Here is a 19952-nt window from a genome sequence, read left to right as displayed (position 1 = left end):
CCCAGTCACCCCCATCCCAGCTGGGCAAGCGCGCACAGCGGGCACAGATGGGAGCTGGCCCATCTGGGAGGGCCTCAGACGCAGGGTCCAGAGTTCCAGAACTCCTCCGCGGCTGGCTGGGGGGCCCAGAGCACCTAGCACAGTCCTCACACACCTCAGAGCAAGGGCGGGGGGCGCTGGAGCCCAGGGAAGGCCGGGCCCCCAAGGTCACAGGCCACACAGAGAGAAAAGGACAGAAGCCTCGGGCTCCTGCCTTCCTGCTCTGCTTCACACGCAGGACAAGAGTGAGGACACAGGAGGGCACCACGCCAGGCCGTCGTCAGGGCCCTTCCAGAGCGCCTGACCCTTCATGGCTTCTGTCTGGATGTGGCCCCCAAGGGTCCAGAAGGAGCCCGCCCCACAGGGATGGCAGCCAGAGCACAAGCGGCCAGATGCACCCACAGGCCTGCAGGCAGGCAGCTCACGGGCCAGGCGCTTGGCTGGATACTGGGGCTCTGTTGGATGGAGACGCCCATCGCACGGGGCAAGCGGAGCCTCGGATGCCTGTCCTGGAGCTACAGCTCGCTGGGCCCCGCAAGGTGCTCAGAGGGCCACCGCCAGGCCCCCTGCGGCGCTGACCTCGCCCTGGGCAGACTCAGCCCCTCCCGTTCTGCAGCCCAGGTGGTTACAGTGGGGAGCACAGCTGCGGCATCCCCGGCTCAGACCCTGTCAGGCCCTCCCTTCCCCTGCCCCCAACACCTACCGAGTCACCTCATCAGATGTGGGTTTTCACAAGCCCTGCAGGTGACCGGAAGCCAGACAACCAGAGACCAATCCCCAAGCCCACACCTCAGCAGTGTGACCGACAGGCCACAAAGGACAGGGTGGACAGGGTGAGGGACGTCAGTGAGGGGACAGAGCAGGAGTTTGCAGAGCAGGAGTTTGCAGCTCTCATCCCCGATTTAGACTGCGACCCACGGATGAGGAGAGAGAAGATCAGTGGAACTAAGCTGGTTTTTTGAAAAGATGAAGCTGACAACCTTGAGCAGACCAGCTAAGGAAAAAGACTCGGAATAAAGTCAGAAAGGAAACAGGAGGCATCACACCGGACCTCACAGAACAAGGCCGCCCAGCAGATCACAAGGATGAGCACACGCCAGTGCCTGGAAGAGCCCCTGGAAACACACAGCCCGGCAGGAACGAACCAGGAGGGAACAGGAAATCGGACCCAGTGAGGAGACTGAATGGGTCGCACAAACATCTCCCGGTAAGGAAAGGCGCAGGACCAGGTGGCGTCCCTGGTGAGTTCTACCAAACACCGACAGAGAGCAAATGCCGATCCTTCTTAAACCCTTCCCAGCACCGCAGAGGAGGGCCCTTCCACACTCTGTCCCCGAGGCCAGCCCCACCCTGGTATCAGAGCTGGGCAAGAACGTCACGAGAAAAGAAAATCACAGGCCAGTGCCCTGATAAACACAGCTGCAGACATTCTCAATAAAGTGTCAGCAAACTGAACTCAACAGTGACGGGGCCACACCATCCCAAATGGCATTTACCCCAGGCAGGCAAGGCCAGCCCGACACCCACAAGTCAACACGCGAAGGACAAATATCACGTGATCATCCCAACAGATGTGGAAAAGGCATTTGACAGAATGCAATATCCTTTTGTGATGAAAAGTAATTAGGGACCAAATAAATATTCTTCGGCACAATGAAGACCCTCTCTAACAAGCCCACAGCCAACATCATACTTAATCAATGCTGAGAAGTGAAATCTTTTCTTTTTAAAAGGCATTTTGTAGGAGTCCTGAGAAAGAACTGCGCCAAGACGCACGCTCTGAGAGGCGTTTACTCAGGAGTGACAGAGACGGAAGTGGGCCGCAGAGGCATGGGCTCAGGACGAGTTACAGTCGCAGGGGAGGGCCCTGGAGCTGCGGGGAAGAGGGGCAAGGGGCACGCGCCTGGGCCAGGCGTGGGGGGCAGGAAAGCAGCAGAGAGCTTTTCTTTCAAGGTCAGGAACAAAACAAGGAGGCCCACTCTCACCATGGTCCCAGCCAGAGCAATCGGGCCAGAGAGAGAAAGAAAAGGCATGCAAATGGGGAGAGAAAAGTAAAACGATCCGTTTGCAGAGAACATGATCTCGTACGTCGAAAATAAGGCCTCACCAGGCAACTGTTAAAACTAACACACAAACTCAGTGAGGTTGCAGGATAAAAATCAACGTCCAAAATAAGCTGCATTCCTACATCCTAGCAAGAAACTATCAGAAAAAGAAGCCAATCCCATTCACAACAGCATCAAAAGCAAAATACTGAGAAATACACTTAACCAAGCAGGTAAAGACCTGCCTGCGCACAGAAAACTGCAGCACAGACGACAGAAGCTGGAGACGGAAAGGTATCCCACGCCCACGAGCTGGAAGGAGCAATAATGTTTAAACGTCCACGTGACCAAAGTGAACCACAGAGTCCATGGAGCCCCTGTCAAAGCTGCACCGGCAACTCTGACTGACTTAGAAAAGACAACCCTAAAATTCTCACAGAACCACAGACCTCCGGGAGGCCAGGCAGTCTCGGGGAGGACACGGCTGGGGGCATCACAGGTCCCGAGGCCGACCTACTGCAGACCACGGCCGGCAGCAAAGCCGCCCAGGCACAGACGCAGGGCCCAGAGGCCACGCTGCACGGGGCAGCCGACGCGCCCTTGGAGAGGTGCGGGACACACAAGGAGCTGGGAAACGGGCCCTAGCGAAGCGGAACCCTAGCTCCCACCACACACACACAGACACACACACACACAGACACACACACACACACACACACACACGCGTGCGCGCGCGCGCACACACACGTCAACTCGAAGCACGTGACACACGGAAGCCATGAAGCTCTGAGAGGAATCCAGGGACAAAGCTCCGTCACACTGGTCTTGGAGACGATCTCTTGAATCTGACACCAGAGGCACAAACAATCCAGTGCCGCACATGACACCGAAAAGCCCCTGCACAGCCGGGGGGTGCCGCCCACAGGGGAAAGGCTGTGGGAGAGACTGTGGGGCGAGGTGCTGCTTCTCATGTCTGTGAGGAACTCTTACAGCTCAACAGCAAAAAACAAACGCCCAATTCAAAACCGGGCCAAGGATGTGAGGAGAAGCTGTTCCCACAGACAGCTGGCCGACAGGTGCTCGGAAGGCGCTCAGCGCCGCCCGTCCGTCAGTGGGGAACGGCAACCCGGAGCCCGGGGCGGAGAGGCCGGGCAACGACGCACTGACCACACGGGCCCAGGTGGCACGTGCTGAGGACGCGCTGGGCCCTGCTGGTGGGATGGGGGCTGGTGCAGCTGCTACCGGAGACGGCATGGACGTCCCACAATTACAATTGCCACGTGACCTCCTGACCCAGCACCCACTGCCGGGAGCGCAGCCGAAGGAAGTCATGTCAGGCTCAAGGGAGGGCTGCACCGCACAGGGCAGCCGAGACGGGGAAACCGCCCGCATGCCTGTGCATGTAAGGGAACATTACTGAGCCTTGGAAAAGGAGGCGCTGTCATGTGCAACACCATGGATGAGCCTGGGGGACACTGTGCTGAATGAAATAAGCCCGACACAGAAGGACAATGCTGCACAAGGTTACTTCTACCTGAAATCTGAAAAAGCTGAACGCAGAAACTGAGTTAGAACGGTGGTCCCTGGGGGCGGGCGGGAGCAATGGGAGCCAGGCGCACCCACATCCCGCGGGGTGGTAAAGGAGGGCGGGGGCCTCCAGGACAGCACGGTGGCCGTCACTCATAACTGTCATGTTGAAATGTGGTCGGAAAGTGTTCCCGTAAAAAGGGAAGTTAGGGCGCACTGCGCAGGGGCAGACGTGCTCAGGGCTGCGCTCCCTGCCTCCTGGGCGCGGGCAGGGAGGACGGCTCACACCTGTCAGGCACGCTCTCGACGCTGGCGGAGGACGGGGTCTCTGCCGGCCTCCATCACCTCCCCGCTTACAGCGTCGGTCACCCCTCTGGGATGGAGTGAGAACTGAACAGAAAAGCAAGGAAAGAACCTGGCAAAACGCAACAGCTCAGCACTGGAAAGCCCCTGCTTCCTCTTGAAAGGTGTCTCTGTAAAGACCTTGCGTCCACCCCGAGTCCGGAGCTGGGGTGTCCCTTGGTGCTGAGAACCGTGTCAGCTGCAGGCCCCTGGGCCCCCGCTGCACAGTCACATGGTGTGCCGCATGCAGCACCCCTCGAGTCCAGGGCCACCTCCTTCTGGTCTGCCCTTCTTCGCGCCGTTTCTCTAACACACAGCTCCCTTTTAACTCTGGTCGGGACTTTGCACTTTGCTTCATCTGGGATTTCTACAGGAGGGTCCTCGCAGGTGCTTTATGCAGGGAACACTTTCACAAGTAAGAAAAAGATTCTGGGCCAGCGCGCCCTGGGCCCCAGGGCTAGCAGGCTCCGGGCAGCGAGAGGGGGACAGAGACCCCCGTGTGCGCACACACGGCACACCGCACATCCGGGGAGGGGCTGGTGTCCGCTTCCCTCTGACTGACGGTGGCCGCTGCAGGCTGCGATGGGGACTTTCCACAGACCTGCACGCAGCCAGCAGCACCCGATCTGTTTTAATTAAATAAATTGGAAAAACAAATCAGGCTGAGATGTTGAATTGAGGTGCCATGTGCTGCATATTTATAGCCCTGTCAGCGGAGGGGGACTCGGGACATACGCTGCCGACTCCTGCAGCCACTTTATTAAATAGAATAAATAAAATCTGTGCAAAGTGGCACAGCCTTCATCAGAGACGGGCCACGGGGATTCTCCCAAGCTCAACACAGCCACTTTGTTTTGCTGAAATGTTTTTGCCAGAATCGAAACATGTTCCACATGAGAACTGACTGATTAGGCTACATCAGGGATACGAGCCGCCTGGAAGAGCAGGGTGCAACTCCCCCCTCCCCGCACCACCCCCGGGGTCCCCACCCTTCCCTGTCGGGGGACAGGCAGGCCCACAGCAGCACTGAGGCCCCAGCCAGGTCTGGGCCATCAGGGTGGCAGCAGGGTCCTACGAAGAGAGGGTCTAGGACAGGGGGCTGCCACCCACAGCCTGCACCCACTCCACCCCCCACCCCTGCTTTGCAATGAAGTTTCATTGGCTCACAGCCACACCCACCGCTTCCAGCTGCAAGGCAGGGGGCAGACGGCGGCCCCACTGCCCCAGCATTTGCTTACAGACAAAGCCTGCCAACCGCAGGTGGGAGGAGCAGGCACTGGGGGCGAGGCCGGTGCAGAGAGGCCGAGGGGCGAGGGGGGGCAGAGAAAGTGGGGGGGAGCAGAGGAGAGAAGGGGAAGCCATAAGCAGACAGACATGAAGGGAGAGCAGAGAGAAAACGGGGAGGAAAGGGGAAGAAGACTAGACGAGAAGGAGAAAAGAAACAGGTGGAGCAGGAGAGGCAGAGGCCAGGGTCCCCATGCCCACCGGCACACCCCGAGTTCCCACTCGGCCAGTGACCCCTCTCCCTCTGCCACGCCGGACCCTGCCTTCCGGACCAGCGATGCGCCCTGCGGGAGGGAGAGCCGTGATGCTGGCTGACCGGGTGGGTGACCAGGAAGCGGGCTGCGGGGTCTCCTGGCACGCACTTCGCGCTCCCGCTGCAGAAGCGCCCGGCTGCTCGCCCCTTTCGCGACACGCACCAGGTGCTTGCTTTGGGCACGAGTGACAGATGAGTTGTCTGGAAGGCGCTAAGGAACCGTTAACAAATGAGTCTATAAAGTTACGTAATTTTCGCTGTGTGTCAATATACAAGGCTCAACTAATGAACTTCTCCCAGGCAGCTCTGAGCAGCATTTAAAGCGCTCCAGGTGTGGGCAGTGCGCAGAGGTTTTGACACAGAGAATGTTCTGCTTAATGAAACAGGGAGAGGGTACCAGCCCAGGGGACCTGGGGAAGAGGACGGAGACGGGGCCCCTCCCAGCCTGTTCCGTCCTCAGGGTCACAGGACTGAGCAGTGCAGGGCCCCCGACAGTAGGAGGGCACAGCCAGGGCCTGGTGACGGTGCACCCTGGGCCTGCAGCGCGGCTCCACCCCACTGAGAGACGGGTGCCCAGAGGCAGGCGTGTGTGAGCACGTGTGAGTGCGTGTGTAAGCGTGTGAGCAGCAGGCCTGCGCCGGCTGCACCAGGAGGACGGCCTGTCCCCACAGCTGCACAGGGAGACAGCAGGCCCTGCCCTGGAGCAGACCCAGACCAGGGAGGAGCAGGCCCAGGGTCGGCCTCAGGGGAGCAGGGACCCCTCTCCCGGGCGGCTGCGGCGGGCTGCGGGGAAAGAAGAGTGTGATAGGAGGTTGGCCCTTCACTCTGAGGGCTGCACGCCTCGCAGTGCCCACACGAGACTGACGGCTACATTCAACGCGGGCGCCCGGGGACATGCAGCCACAAGTTGAACACTCCCTGCACTCCGTTCTCCACGCCTCGCGCAGCCGTCCACTTGCAGAGGCTCTGCCCAGCCTGCACTGTGTGGGTCCCCTGTGTGTGGCACACCTGGGCCCCACTCGGGCCCTTCCCAATGCCGACCTTTGGCCCTAACCCAGCGGCAGCCCGACAGCAGCAGCCCCTCTGCTCCTGCGTCCAGCACAGAACGGGGCTTGAGGGTCCTGGCTGTAGCAGGAGCGCAGGGGACACTGGGGACCCTACAGAGGCATCACCACCCCAGCTGACCCAGGACCCTCCCTCTCCTCCCCTAGCCGGTGTCTCGCCTCCATGAGATGCGCCAGGCGGCTCCCCCTCTACAGCTTCTCCCCAGCAGAGCGCCTGGGCACTGGGCAAACCACACTCAGCCTGGCCGTGCCATCCAGCGCCCACTGCCTCCTTGCTGGGCTGGGAGTGGTGCCTGGGACCGATCAGGTCAGCGGGTGACTGGCGACTGGCGGGGAGGAGGCAGAGGGGCAGCAGGGGGGACCGGGCAGGGGCGGGGAGCACAGCTCCCTTCTCCCAGCACAGGCTCCCGGAGAGCAGTGGAAGCTGGAAAGGAGAGGGGCCCTGGGACAAGCAGGAGGAAGAACCAAGGCCGAGGAGAAAGCCCATCGGGTCCTGTCCTGCCCTGCCGTCCAGGCCTCCCCTGGGACAGCTCCATCCCACCCTGGCCTGAGGGCAGGACCAGCCGGCCCCGTCTGCCGCCACCTGGTGGAGGCCAGGGGGCTTACCACTCCCACCAGGAGTGGCCCGGCCTCTGGGCAGAGCAGAGCAGAGCGGGTGGCCAGAGGCCCAGGGCTGACCCCCAGGAGTGCTGAGTGGAGCTACTAACCTCTCCTTCCCACAGGGGTGTGGCCGCCCATTTCCAAACGCTGCAGCCAGCCAGCCAGCCTCTCTTCGCCAGGCGCTGACACCACAAAAAGGCCAGGAAACGGGCCAGGGGCCAGGACCAACCCTTCCCAGCTACCACCTGTGCATGCTCTGGCCCCACTGACGGCAGCTTGGGCCTGGGTGGGGATCCTGTGGATGCTGAAGGGGCCCACTGTGCAGAGCAGGACTCAGAGGGCGGATGGGGAGGGACCTGAGGGCCAGAAACACTCAGCCCCTTCCACAGCCCCCGCCCCGCAGCCAGAACGGTTCTGCTGGGAGGGCTGGGCCTCTGTTCCTGACGCCGTGACGGGCATGCAGCCAGTGTCCAGAGCACTCAGGCTCGATTCCGGGGTAGCCCCAGCCTCAAAGACGGAGGGTGCCGGGGAGCAGGGGCTGCGAGCAGGGTCTCCATCCCCACAGAGACCTGGGGGCCAGGGGCCCGGGTGCAGGGAGGAGGCCAGCAGAAGGCTGCCTGCCTCTGGACAGCCCATCGACGCCCGTGTCCAGGAGGGAAAGGGAGTGACAGGACGCCTCTCCGTGAGCAAACCCAGGACCAGGACGGCTGGAGGCCTCTCCCTGTGAGTGCTCCCCCGGGGGCCAACGCGACAGCCGCTGCACCCGGGAGGACCGCATGGGCAGCTGGGAGCGTGGGGGGGCGCCCTCCGGGCCGCGGCCCCCGGCCCGCTCACCTCCATCTCCGAGCTGTGGGCGTGCACCTTCTGCACCATGTCCTCGGCCTCGCGCATGCGCCGGGTCAGCTGCGGCGAGTGCTCGGCCGGCGTCAGCTCGCTGTCGTAGGACCCCAGGATGGCGCGCATGCCGTCCCGCTCCTGTGGGCGCAGAGGGCAGGCGGTCAGGTGGGCAGGCGGAGGGTGGGGCCGTGACTCGGAAGGGACAGTGTGCTGGACAATGCCATGTGGCAGGAGCGCGGCACAGACTGCCGGACGCAGACCATGGCTCGGCCAGCGGCCAGAACGTGCCCTCCTGCTCGCAGCCCATGTCCTGGGTCAGTGTGACTTCCTGCGTCTCATCAAGCAGGCCCAGGAAGTCACCGGTGGGGCCAGGCTGGGAAGTGGTTTGCGCACTTTGCCTCCCATGACCCCTGACCTTGACCAAGTGACATCAGAGCCGCGTTCCTGGGAAGGAGAGAGCCACATAAAGCAAGGAGGTGGCAGGCCTCCAGATGGACAGAGAAGCCAATGGCCCTTCCCATCGCCTGTGGAGATGGCGCTGGGCCCCGCGAGCCCCTGGTGCCCCTGCGGAGCTCACACACACGTGTCTCCGCCAGGGCCAGCACGGCCCGGGCCGGAGAGGTGGCCTGCGGGGCCGGCGCCCATCCCGAGCCGCAGCTCCCTGACCAGTGGGGTGGGGTGGCCGCCAGCCCCCGCCTGAGGACGGCTGTGTGGTCAGTCCCACCGGAGCGGCGCAGCAGAGCACAGCCCTTGGAGGCGGCCACGTGCGTTCCGTCGGCTGCAGAACCATCTCGTCCACACAGCAGACAGAGCCCAGAGCAAGACCCCACGCTACCCCCCAGCTCCCGAGTGTGGGGCCAAGTCTCCCCTCAACTTGGCGGTCTCTTGGGTGGTGCTCCTCCCCCAGCAGGGACCCATCAACTGCTCCGCTACTCCGAGCACGGAGGCTGTCCCCCAGCCCCGACACCCAGACCTTTTTTCTTGGGTGAGGCAGGAGGGGGGCGTGGGGCCTGCACTCCCCTCCCCCACGGGCGCTCTCTGACTCAGAGTCACCCAGCGTGGGCTTCATAATTAGTTGATGACAAAAAAGTCAATAAGTGAGAAATTAAAGTTACAAATCCAACTGGAACTGGTCACATAACCGTGGAAAATTTGTTTCCACGGGAAGGTTTATGGAGTGTCATCGTTTTATTGAAATCCTCTATCATCCCACTGACTTTTATGGCTCCGAGCTGGTTACGGAGTCATCACGCGAGGCTAGGGAGGGGTTCCCTTTATAAACAAGCTGTAATCGGTGCCTTTATTGACCATAAATCCGCATACGCCTCCTTGCTCCTCTCCTGTCCCATCTGCAGGCTGGCTGCGGCCGGCAGAGAGGAAAGCGTAAAACTGAAAGTCTGTTGTTTGTACCTTTTAGAGAAATTGTCCGTCGCTGGACGGTGCTGGCCTGATTAGAGAACAGCTTCGGAATGACTGATTCCACCTGCGGAGAAGTTTGCTCCGTGCCCACTCGAGCAAGTGCGCCAGCTCATCGCTGAGCGCCCGGCGGGAGCGGAGACACTCACAGGCCTCCTGGGAGGCCGCCCCACAGCCCACGGCATCGCAGCGGCACGGAAAGGCCGCGCATGTACACGGGGATGGGAGCGGAGGGTGCCCTGACCCACACCCGCCCGTGCAGGCAGCTCCCCCAGAGGAGCAGAGGGAAGCCGGCGGCCAAGCCCCCGCCCCACTAGGGGACAGACCGGGGCGGGGGGCAGGGGGCCGAGGGGTTGGCAGCAGGTCTGCACGGAGGCTGCGCCCCAGCTCCCGCTGAGACCTCCGCCTTGCAGTGCCTCTGGGCCGGCGAGGGCACCAGCTCAGGCCACCTCCTCATCTGCCTTAAGCCCTGACCGCCAAGGACAAGGCGAGGTCTCCTGGAAGCTCTGCCCGACGGGGGCCCAGATCTGAGGATGCCAGAAATGGAGGGGCTTCGGCAAACCAACACTTTCTCCTTTCAGGAAACGAGGGAGAGAGGGGCTTCGGGGAGGGTGTGAGGTGGAGGAGATGCTCGTGGAAAGCGAGGTAAGAATCAAGAGCAGGTCGAGGCCACAGGTTTCTGAAAAAGAAACTGAGGCACAGAGCTACAAAGTCACTTGTCTGAAGCCCCACGGGGAGAACAGGCAGGATCCAGTCAATGACCAGTGGGCGGCCACACTCTGCAGCCAGGCCCAGCCCAGGCAGTCCGATCGGGGACTCCATGGGCAGGCGGTGACCGTCCCCGAACACGTGAGCGCAGCCCCGAGCAGGAGGGGCAGGCACCACGGTCAGCCCAGCTCTCCAGGCCCGAGCGTCGGGCAGCGGGAGGCCAGCGACAAATCAGGCTCCCGGCTCCCCCGACGAGTGACCAGAAGCACTGTCCTCACCAACAGCAAAGGCCACCACCTCGTGCCTGTCCCTCCACGATGCTGACCTGCCCTCGTCTCGGATCTCTCGCTCTACTGACCCCTCAGCCCGGAAACTTCTTCCCCCGGACAGGCCAGGTCCCTCCACTCAGGGCTGCCCTGCCGCCCACACCGCCCACGTGCCTTCCCACACGGCTGCGCGCACCACCAGCACCGCCGTCTTTCCAGGCTGTGGGCACACTGGCCGCGCCCTTAGCACACGCCTGCCAGCCTGGCATAGTTCTAGGTGACGGCACTCAGCGAAGGCAGAGCGGGAGGACAGAGCCCAGGGCTGGGCGCAGGGAGGCCACCGCCCCAGGGAAGGAGACCCACACCGCCACAGGGCATAAAGCGGGAGCCACCGAGGGGCCCAGATCCTGGCTTCACACTGGGGGCTGGGTGAGTGCAGGAGGAACCACTGGTCCCTATGAGCCCCAGCCCTCAGGAGGCAGCCGTGCCCACTGCTGTCCCATGACCCTCTCACTGTCTCCCTCCTTCTAACAGGACAGGTGGCTAGCGCGACAGGGATAGGACATGCCAGCCACTTCTGCCACCCAGCACAGCCGCTGCCGAAGACCCACTCCTCAGATGAGAAATGGCGACAAAGGGCCAGCCAGGTCCCAGAGCCACGAGCATCCCAGCCCGCCTGATGCCACCCATGCTGACTGGTGGCCCAGGGGCCCGCATGCTCCCCACGGTCCCCGGCATGAAGCGGCGATGCTCCCTTGTTCTCGCTCTCCTGCCGCCCACCTCCCACCTCTGCACCCGGAGCTGCCGGCCTGTTCCCTCTCCTGCCACCCACGCGAGCCCCGCAATCGGAAAGGACTCCCCTCCTCTGTGGCACCCCCTCTCAGGCTTCTGCCCACGACCGGCCTCCACTTGGCACAGACAGTGGGAACCCACGCGCTTAGGGTCCCTGGGTCACCTCCGCCAGGGCCCCTCCTTCTGGGGGCACCAGCAGTGCCAACCAACCCCAGCCGGGCTGCGGCAGCAGCAGGTCTGGTTGATGGGTCCAGAGGCTTCTGAGGTGCTGCCGAGCCTGACAAGGGACCAGGGTGCAGAGGCCAAGGTGACGAGGCACATCTGGTGACGTCACCCCCTCCACAGCCAGGAAGAGCTGCATGCCCTCAAGTCCCCCAGGGACACAGGCCCATCTTGTCCGCGGCTGAGTCATAGGACCCACACCTGTCCCACGAGGCCTGCCCCTCTCAACAAGAGCCCAAACCTCGAGCCCAGAGGGACAGGCCAGCCCTGGAGCAGGGGCATCCCTGGCTGCAGGGCATGATGCAGCAGCCGGTCCCTGCTGGGCAGGAGCTGCCGCCCAGCTGCCAGGCGACAAGCACCAAGTTCCGAGCGTCGCCACCCACAGGGAAGCACCAGGGCCCGGGGGTGCCAGTCCACACTCCGGTCCTGGGAGAGTCGGTAGCAGGATGGAAAGTGCGCGCAGGAAATCCCCACGCTGCTGAGGGGCACGTGAGGCCACTGCTCACTGTGCCACGGGCCCAGGGCGTGTGTCACACGGAAGAGTGACCCTGGAGCAGGAGCCGCCAGCCCCCATGCCCACGTGAGGATGCAGGGAGCCTCGGGGGCAGGTGGAGGCAGACAGGGCAGCGGCCAGCACACCCCCCGCACGCAGCCCCGCGAGGCGCCCGCCCCGCTCACACCGCACTGCAGTCACGCGCCCACAGACACAGAGTGTGACGGCAGCCGTGAGGCTCAGAGACACCCGCAGCCCTCACACGGCATGGAAGCGCAGAGAAGGTCTCGAGTGCCACCAGATGGGTCCCCGGGGCAGACGGACGGCAGGCAGAGTTCAAGCTGCTCACTGTATACACTTTATAACTTTCCCATTTTGTAACAGACGTCATGTTATCCCTCAAGTATGTCACCTATTAAAATACAGATTAAAACTTGAAATTCAGAAAAAAACTAGTATGTAATAAAAGCATTTCAGGGAAGCCTGGAGCCTTAATTGTTCTACATGAGGTTAAAGAAATCACTAACGATCCACTGCATTAAATACACACGGAAACCACGAAGAGAAAAGGAAGAAAAAATAAGAGAAAAAAAGAAACAAGAGAACAAGCCCCAATAAATTCAAAAGTGGGGAAGAAAATGAGAAAGCACCAAAGAATGAGACTAACAGAGAAGCGTTAAATAAGATGAAGGAAGTCAAATAAGATAAATCAAAAGAAGAAACAGTACAAACAGATGAAACCTTCCAATAACTAGGCAAGGATAATCATATCACATGAACAAGAACAGGTATCAGCTCCAGGCCATTCACAGGAAACACACCAGAGATTCAGAGTAAAAACTATGAACAACAGGAAGCTGCACCGATATGAATGTCAGACAAAATAAAGGCAAAAAGTTTCACCGCAGATAAAGCACTTACCGTATTACCAGGCTCAAGCAACCCATCAGGACGATACTCGACTTTTAAACTTGCAAGAATACAAGATATATAAAGCAAGTACCGGGCCAGCAGGATTTTAGCGCACCTGCAATAGTAAGCAGTAGACTGGGCAGCCCAGTAAGAGTAAGACATGAACGTCCTGCACAGCATCGTGAAGTCTGACCCAGATGTCGCTTGCAGAGCGTGGGGAGCGCCCTGTTTGGGGCACACAGAAGGCACCTGTGAAGGTGCCGCTCACTCCGCAACGTAAACACGTCCCTACGAATTTCAAGTGAAACACTGTTCAGGATGACTTAAACTAAAAGCTGATTAGGTTAGAAATAAATTCCAAAAAGATTACTAAGAAAACCCAATACATTACTGCATTTAAAAACATACTGCAATTAATGAAAGGTCAAATAAAACATCACAAAAAGATCTGAGAATACACAGAACTATGCAATGAAAATGTGTCCTAAAGGTCGTGTGACTGTCATGACAAGCCCTGGACCTTTTCTGAATATTTCAACAAAAAGGGCTTCCTAAGGAGGGCCCCACTACACAGCTGCACCGTATGTATGCCATGCCATGCCCCCCCACACACACAAGGCTCACAGCACACATGTGCCCACACACACACAAGGCTCACAGCACACATGTGCCCACACACACACACAAGGCTCACGGCACACACATGCCCCCCACACACACACAAGGCTCACGGCACACATGTGCCCCCCACACACAAGGCTCACGGCACACATGTGCCCACACACACACACCAGGCTCATGGCACACGCATGCCTGCACACATGCTCCCTTGCACGGAAGAACACACACCTACACAGCTAATGCGATGCAAGGAGAAACAACAGTGCAGGAAACATAAACTTAGTGTTTCTGTTAGAAACCTAAAAGCTGACAATTAATGAACAAACCAACTTTAAAAGAATAGAAAGAATAAAATAACACATGCGAACGTATGAAACTAATGAAGGGAAGAGGCTAACTGAACACAGAGAAAACAAAAACAAAGTGATGGCAATAGAAACCTCTGGACTGAACTGTAAAGAGCAGCCCGACAACAGCAGGCCACCTCAGGACAGAGGGACAGTCACGGCACGAGGAGAAGAAAGCGAGCGGCCGCAGCGGAGGGGACGTCGGGAGAATGGCCGTGATGTTTCAGGTGAATGACAGTCACCAAACCACACGCCCGGGAAGCTCAGACAAGATCGGGAAAGAAAAATGACACCAGTCTGTGATCACGGTCACCCTTCACGCAAACAGAGACACGCCCTCCAAAGGAAGCCCCAGGGGGGAACACCTTCTGCACCAAGAAGCAGGAGGGAGGAATTCATCTGGCCTCCCGCCAGAACCCAGGCCAGTGAGATGAGAATGGAGGGAAGTGTTAAGTGTTGAAGGAAAACCCGGCAACCGAGAGCTCTGTGTCCAGTGCAACCGCCCCTCAGGACTGAAGGAGAAATGCTTCCCAAGCCAGAAACAGGGGCCTTGGGGCCAGCACCCCTGGGCTCCAGGGAATGTTCACAGGAGGTCTCCGGGGAGACGCCAACGGGGAGGTCAGAAAGGCGGAGCCACATAAAGAAAGGACTTCAGGGCAGAAACCAAGGAAGGTGAACTACAACTTACCGTCCTCCACCGACCTAACCGACGATTGCTCCGAGCCCGCGCCAGGTGACTGCAGCCCACGCCAAGTGGACGGGCGACAGCAATGCCGCAGGGACACGGGGAGGAACGGGACCCTCGGGGCCAAGGTGCCTGTACGCCCCATGAAACGGGACGGTGTTCTGTGAACGTGGGCTGAGATGAGCTCTAACCCCACATTGTTAACTCCAAGGCCACCGTTAAAACGCTTTTTTAAGAACTGTAATTCATGAGAGAGAAAAAGAAATCACATAAAATGCTCAATAAAACCAAATAAGCAGATGAAAGGGAAGATTAAAAAAGAAACAAAGAATAAGTGTCCAAAAAGAGAGGCATCGTAAACATCATGGATACTAAACGATCCCAAATGCCTACTGAAAGAGATCGTCAAAGTGGATTCTAAAAAACAAGGTGCGTTTAGACGCTGTTTACACGGAACCCACCTCAAACACAAACAGACTTGAAAATTAGGAGACCTCAGGCAGCTATGCCGCGCTCACCTCGATCAAAAGGAAGCCAGCGTAGCTGCATGAACCTCAGGAAAGCCGGGGACCCACCAGGGATACAGAGCACCCTGCAGACTGACAAGGGGACAATCGTCCCGAGGAGACATGACCACTGTTAACACGTAGGCAGCTAAGAGCAGAGGGCCCACATGCACGAGGCTGAGGGTGCCAGCCGCAGGGAGAGAGGCGCCGGGCACGGGCGGACTTCCACCCCCTCCGGCAGAAACCGACAAGCGGTGGCGGCGGGCAGGCGGGCGGGCGGGGAGCCGAGAGCTCCGTCGGCAGCCGGGTCGAAGCAACGCTGACGGCGGCCTTTCCCCAACAACAGCGAACACACGTTCTTCTCAAGCCCGCACGGGGCTCTCCCCGAGGCAGGCCTCCCCTGGGCGCTGCGCAGACGTGAGAGAGATGATCCAGAGGAAGCTCTCCGCACACCGACATGAAGTGGAAACCAGTAACGGAGACAGCTGGAAAACCCAACACATATGCACATTAAACAACACGTCTCCATGACACATGGACCACAAATGAGACATTCAGTACTTTTAACGAAATAAAAATTATCAAAATTTGTGGGACGTAGCCAAAGCATGACTTTATAGAGGGAAACTTACAGCACTGAATTTATATTTTAGGACAGAAGAGAGATCTAAAAGTCAATCATCTACGCCTAAAGTAGGCAGAAGAAAAGAAATCAAATGATTAGAACAAAAATTTAAAAACTGAGAACAGGAAATCAACAAAAACAAAGACTGGCGTTGAGATGAGCGGCAGTAACACCCTCTGGCAGGCCAGCAAGACGGGAGCGGCAGGCACACAAGTCACTGAGAGGGTCGTCACTACCAACCCGTGGGCAGGACACACAAGCAGGTCGATATTTATTCATCAAATTGCATTAATAACTAATAACCTCCTTAAAAAGTAAGTACCAAACTCAGATAGTCTCACTGGCAAATTCTGTCAAATATTCAAGCAGGAAATTGGACCACTTCTCTCAAATTCTGTCCCGCAAATGTCGGTGGGAGGCACTGAAGCGGCCGGAGCACAGCACATGCACCTGTCACACCAGAGGAGCGGCACCGAGTAAACCTTAATGCACACGACGGGCCTCTGGCGAAGAGACAGCACCGACACCGGGGCACGCGCGGACAAACCTACAGCCACGCAGGACACCGCGGGGCGCGGCCCACGTGCGCGGGGCGGGAAATCGCATGGGTGCTTTATACCATCTTCTCGGTTTTTGTGTAAAGCTAAAACTGCTCCAAAAGCAAAGTTTATTAACTGAAAATTAATTTTACATAAAAAGAACACATATCACCCTCCTCCGAAAAGTAAAAACAATAAAAGCTGCAGGAGAGGAGGAGAGGGGAGGGGAGGAGGAGGAAGCGCAGCAGCTCCCAGGACACCGGGGGGGCCTCTGTCCAGGACCCTGGAGTCGACAGGAAGTGGGAGGGCTGTTCAGAGGCCGTGAGCGGGCTGCCGACAGAGAATTCTGCGCGCAGTAAAAATGTCCTTCAAAACTGAAACTCAAACAAATACATTTCCACACCAAACTAAAACAATTCCTCAGCCACAGAGCCACACCGGAGGCATTCCAGAGGCTTCTGCAGGCGGAAGGACACAGACCCCAGGAGAGCAAGAGACGGGGGGAACGGAGGGCAAGAGGGGCACCAGGCACGGGTAGATATCAATGAGCACACACGCCGCGGCAGCAGCGGCACGGACAGCTTCCCAAGTCTCTACGTGTGTGCGTGTGAGCGTGTGTAATGTGCGTGTGTGGGCGTGTGTGGGCATGTTTGCATGTGTAACCTGGAGCAAAAGGGAAACTGACACAAAGTGTTCAAGGCCCTTGAATTGTCCAGAGAAGAGAGAAGCATTAATTTTTATTAATCTTGGGAAAGAATCTATTCCAATCACCAGAAGAGCTGCGTGAGGTATACACAAAACTAAGAGAATGAGAAGTGAAAACAGCTCATTCTATAACCAAGTGTAGAAAGAAAGGAACAGATGCAGGCACAAGGCCAACAGTGAGATGGCTCGTTCGCATGCAGGTCTGTCATTAATTGCACTAAGGCCACTAAAATGGGTACTTCAACTGAAAAGATCTTCAGATGGAATACAAACACAAAGTCTGTCCCTACCAGTACGAGACACCCCTGTAACACAAAACCCGCATCTCACCGTGAAATGCAAGAGTGAAAGGCACAGACGCTATGAAAGGGAGGCTGATGTGTCTAGGTCAATATCACACCAAGGAGTTTTACAGATCAAAAGGACGCACGGAGATACAGAATGCTGCATAATAAAAGGCTAAACTGGCCAGGAAGACAATTTTCAACGTATCAGAGACTAAGAAAATGGCACCCGAAGAAGCAGTGAGTAACTGACGGAACTTAAAGGGGACGAGGACAGACCCACAGCCAGCTCGGGGGGTTTCAGTGCACCTTTCCCAGGAGCTGAGAGGGCGCGAGAGACGTTGCGAGGACCCAGAGTGGGGAGGCCATTCAGACCACACCGTGGCGGCTGCGGTGGCGGTGGTGGCAGCGGCGGCAGCTGGCATGCAAGCACCAAGTGTGTGCAGGCCGCTAACAGACAGGACTCCCCATGGGGCCACAAAGCAAGTCTCGGTGTGTTTCAAAGAACTGACATCATTCAAAGAATGGCCTCTAAACACAATGAAATTAAGCTAGAAATAAAAAATTAGATAGAAAGTCACACAAAAAAACTAGAAAATGAAGAAATATATCTGTGAATAATCTATTAATCAAAATAAAAATCACAATGAAAATTGGTAAATATTTTGAACTAAGAAAAATGCACTGTATCAAAACTAAGGTACACACCTAAATTTCCAGCCTTCGTGTGTACATTAAAAAGGAAAGAAAGGAGAAAAACCATGATCCACACACACAACTCGCAAAGTGAGAACAGGAAGAGCCAACTAAAGTCAAAGAAAGGAGCTGTAAATGTAAAACCAGAAATCAATGCAACGGCGCACACACAGCACAGAATCAATAACCCGAAGTGGGCCCGATCAAACGGCTGGATAAAATGGATAAACTGCTGATGAGACAAATCATGGGAGAGAATCGAGACTGAAAAGCAAGACCACAAAGTATTTTAAAGTATGACAGCATATCCTGAGGAACTTGACACAAATTTAAAAGTTTAGATAAAATGGCCAATCTTTTAAAAAACAAGAAGAAAAGGAAAACCTGTTAAAAAAGCATCCAAAGCCCCAAAGTTAAAGCTTCCCGCGGTGAAATCCCAGACCCAGAGGACTGCATTGGTGAGTTCTGCTGGCCTTGAAGGAAGAACCACCAGCCATAGAAAGAGAATTCTCCAGCTCATTCTATACAGCCAGAGAAACCAGGCACCAGAACGCAATAAGGATATCACAGGAAATGAAAATCAGATGTCAAAATCTGTCATAAAGTCAGACACCGAATCCCTAAACTACTTATTAGCAAACCAAATAAAACATTGTTTACAAAGAATAATCCACAGACAAGTTTGCTTATTCCTGGAATGTAAGTTTGGTTTAAGCTTTGAAAATCAATTAATTTAATTCTCCGCACAACAGAAGAAGAAAAAACCATGATCCTCTCAATATTTGCAGAAAAACATCTGGTTGCCATTCAACGTCTTAGTCATGGTTCAAACAAGGAAACAACAGAGCCGTCTCTTAGCAGGAGAGGAGCGGAGGGGAGCGCCTTCGATCCGACGGAGCTGCTATGCGGTTCACACGGTCAGGGTCGGGGGGCGCCGGGCGCGCTCCTCCCAAGACCGCGGAGGGCTCATTGCGGCTCTCAGCATTCCTTCCACGGCCGCGCTGCGGGCCCTGAGCAGTGGAGTAAGGCGAGGAAAGACCTAAAGGTGCAGAGATCAAAATGGAATGAAAAACGACCCTTAATCGAGGGGACAGGACTGTGGACACACAAAGTCCAATCAAAGTTATCGATAAATTACGAAAACAAGTTCGTTCCCTGGCACTGCTGGATCAATGTCAGCAAGTTTAATTGTAGTTTTACACGCCAGCACAATTTCTCTGTCCTCAGTTAAAAGACACTTTGGGAAAGATGCTATTTTTAACGCCACCCACGGCGGCGCCGGCGGCGGCGGCAGAGCCCCAAGACGTCTGCGCAGGAGACCGTCTCCAGCCTCCTGCAGAGGAGACAGACGGCAACAGGCAGGGCCACCTGCACCACGTCCCGGACAAGAGACCTGAGGGGGTCAGATGTCATCTAAGCAACACCTTCCCAGGAGGGCGTGCCAGGTCTCCCATGGATGTGGGCAGTGACCTCCGGACCAGCACGCCATCAGCCTGGGTGGCTGGATGCCGACGAGGATGGGCCCTCTCCTAGATGCCGGCTCATAGCCTCTCAGGGGTCATGGCCGGGGCTGGCAGAGAGCCACAGACCAGTACCTACAGGTCTGCGACATAAGTAAGCACAGAGAAGCGGTGGGAGAGGATGACCTTCTCAACCAAGGGTGTCGCACGGGCTAACGCCCGTGGGAGCACGGAGCTGCCGCACCGTCACAACAGGGGAGAGCTCCGCACCCCCAGGGCGGGCCTGAGAGGCAAGCCGATGGTGCAGACAGCCCACACAGAACAACAACCCCAAGGGCACTTCACGGCGGACACAGGAGCGCTCCCTAAAATGAAGAACTGCCGTTAGAGGGTAAAAAGGTGCCAGAGACTGAGATGTTCTCGGGCCAAACGCCTGATGAAATGTGAGTGTCCAGAATATAGAAAGAATTCTCACAGATCCAAAAGAAAAGGGCAGAAAAAAAGAAACGTGGGCAGGGACCTGAAAGGGTCTTACCAGGGTGTAGCTCGACCAGCCCGCCAACAGGAAGCGGGCTCCGCCTCACCCACGCCCTGCAACAGGGAGGCCCGGACCCCGCGGCCACGTCTCGGGCTCTGGAGCAACGGCGCCCTTGCTCGTGGCCGGCAGGCGTGGGCGCTGCCCCC

At 57.6% G+C, this 19952-nt stretch overlaps 1 protein-coding gene across 4 annotated transcripts in view; it reads right to left on the bottom strand.

Annotated features, from left to right (window-relative positions):
* Nucleotides 1-19952, bottom strand: part of MAD1L1 (mitotic arrest deficient 1 like 1) — a 151432-nt gene that overhangs the window by 46828 nt on the left and 84652 nt on the right. For 3 of the 4 annotated variants that reach the window (XM_090288696.1, XM_090288693.1, XM_090288694.1), the window contains one exon: nucleotides 7989-8129. The exons of the other annotated variant lie outside the window; for it this stretch is intronic. In XM_090288696.1, the coding sequence (XP_090144822.1) occupies nucleotides 7989-8129 (141 nt within the window). The remainder of the gene's footprint in view (nucleotides 1-7988; nucleotides 8130-19952) is intronic. 4 annotated transcript variants of the gene reach the window in all.

Source organism: Furipterus horrens, unplaced genomic scaffold (assembly GCF_987537825.1).
Source record: "Furipterus horrens unplaced genomic scaffold, mFurHor1.1.pri manual_scaffold_10, whole genome shotgun sequence".
Taxonomy (NCBI): domain Eukaryota; kingdom Metazoa; phylum Chordata; class Mammalia; order Chiroptera; family Furipteridae; genus Furipterus; species Furipterus horrens.
This window is presented reverse-complemented; position numbering and strand designations above follow the sequence as displayed.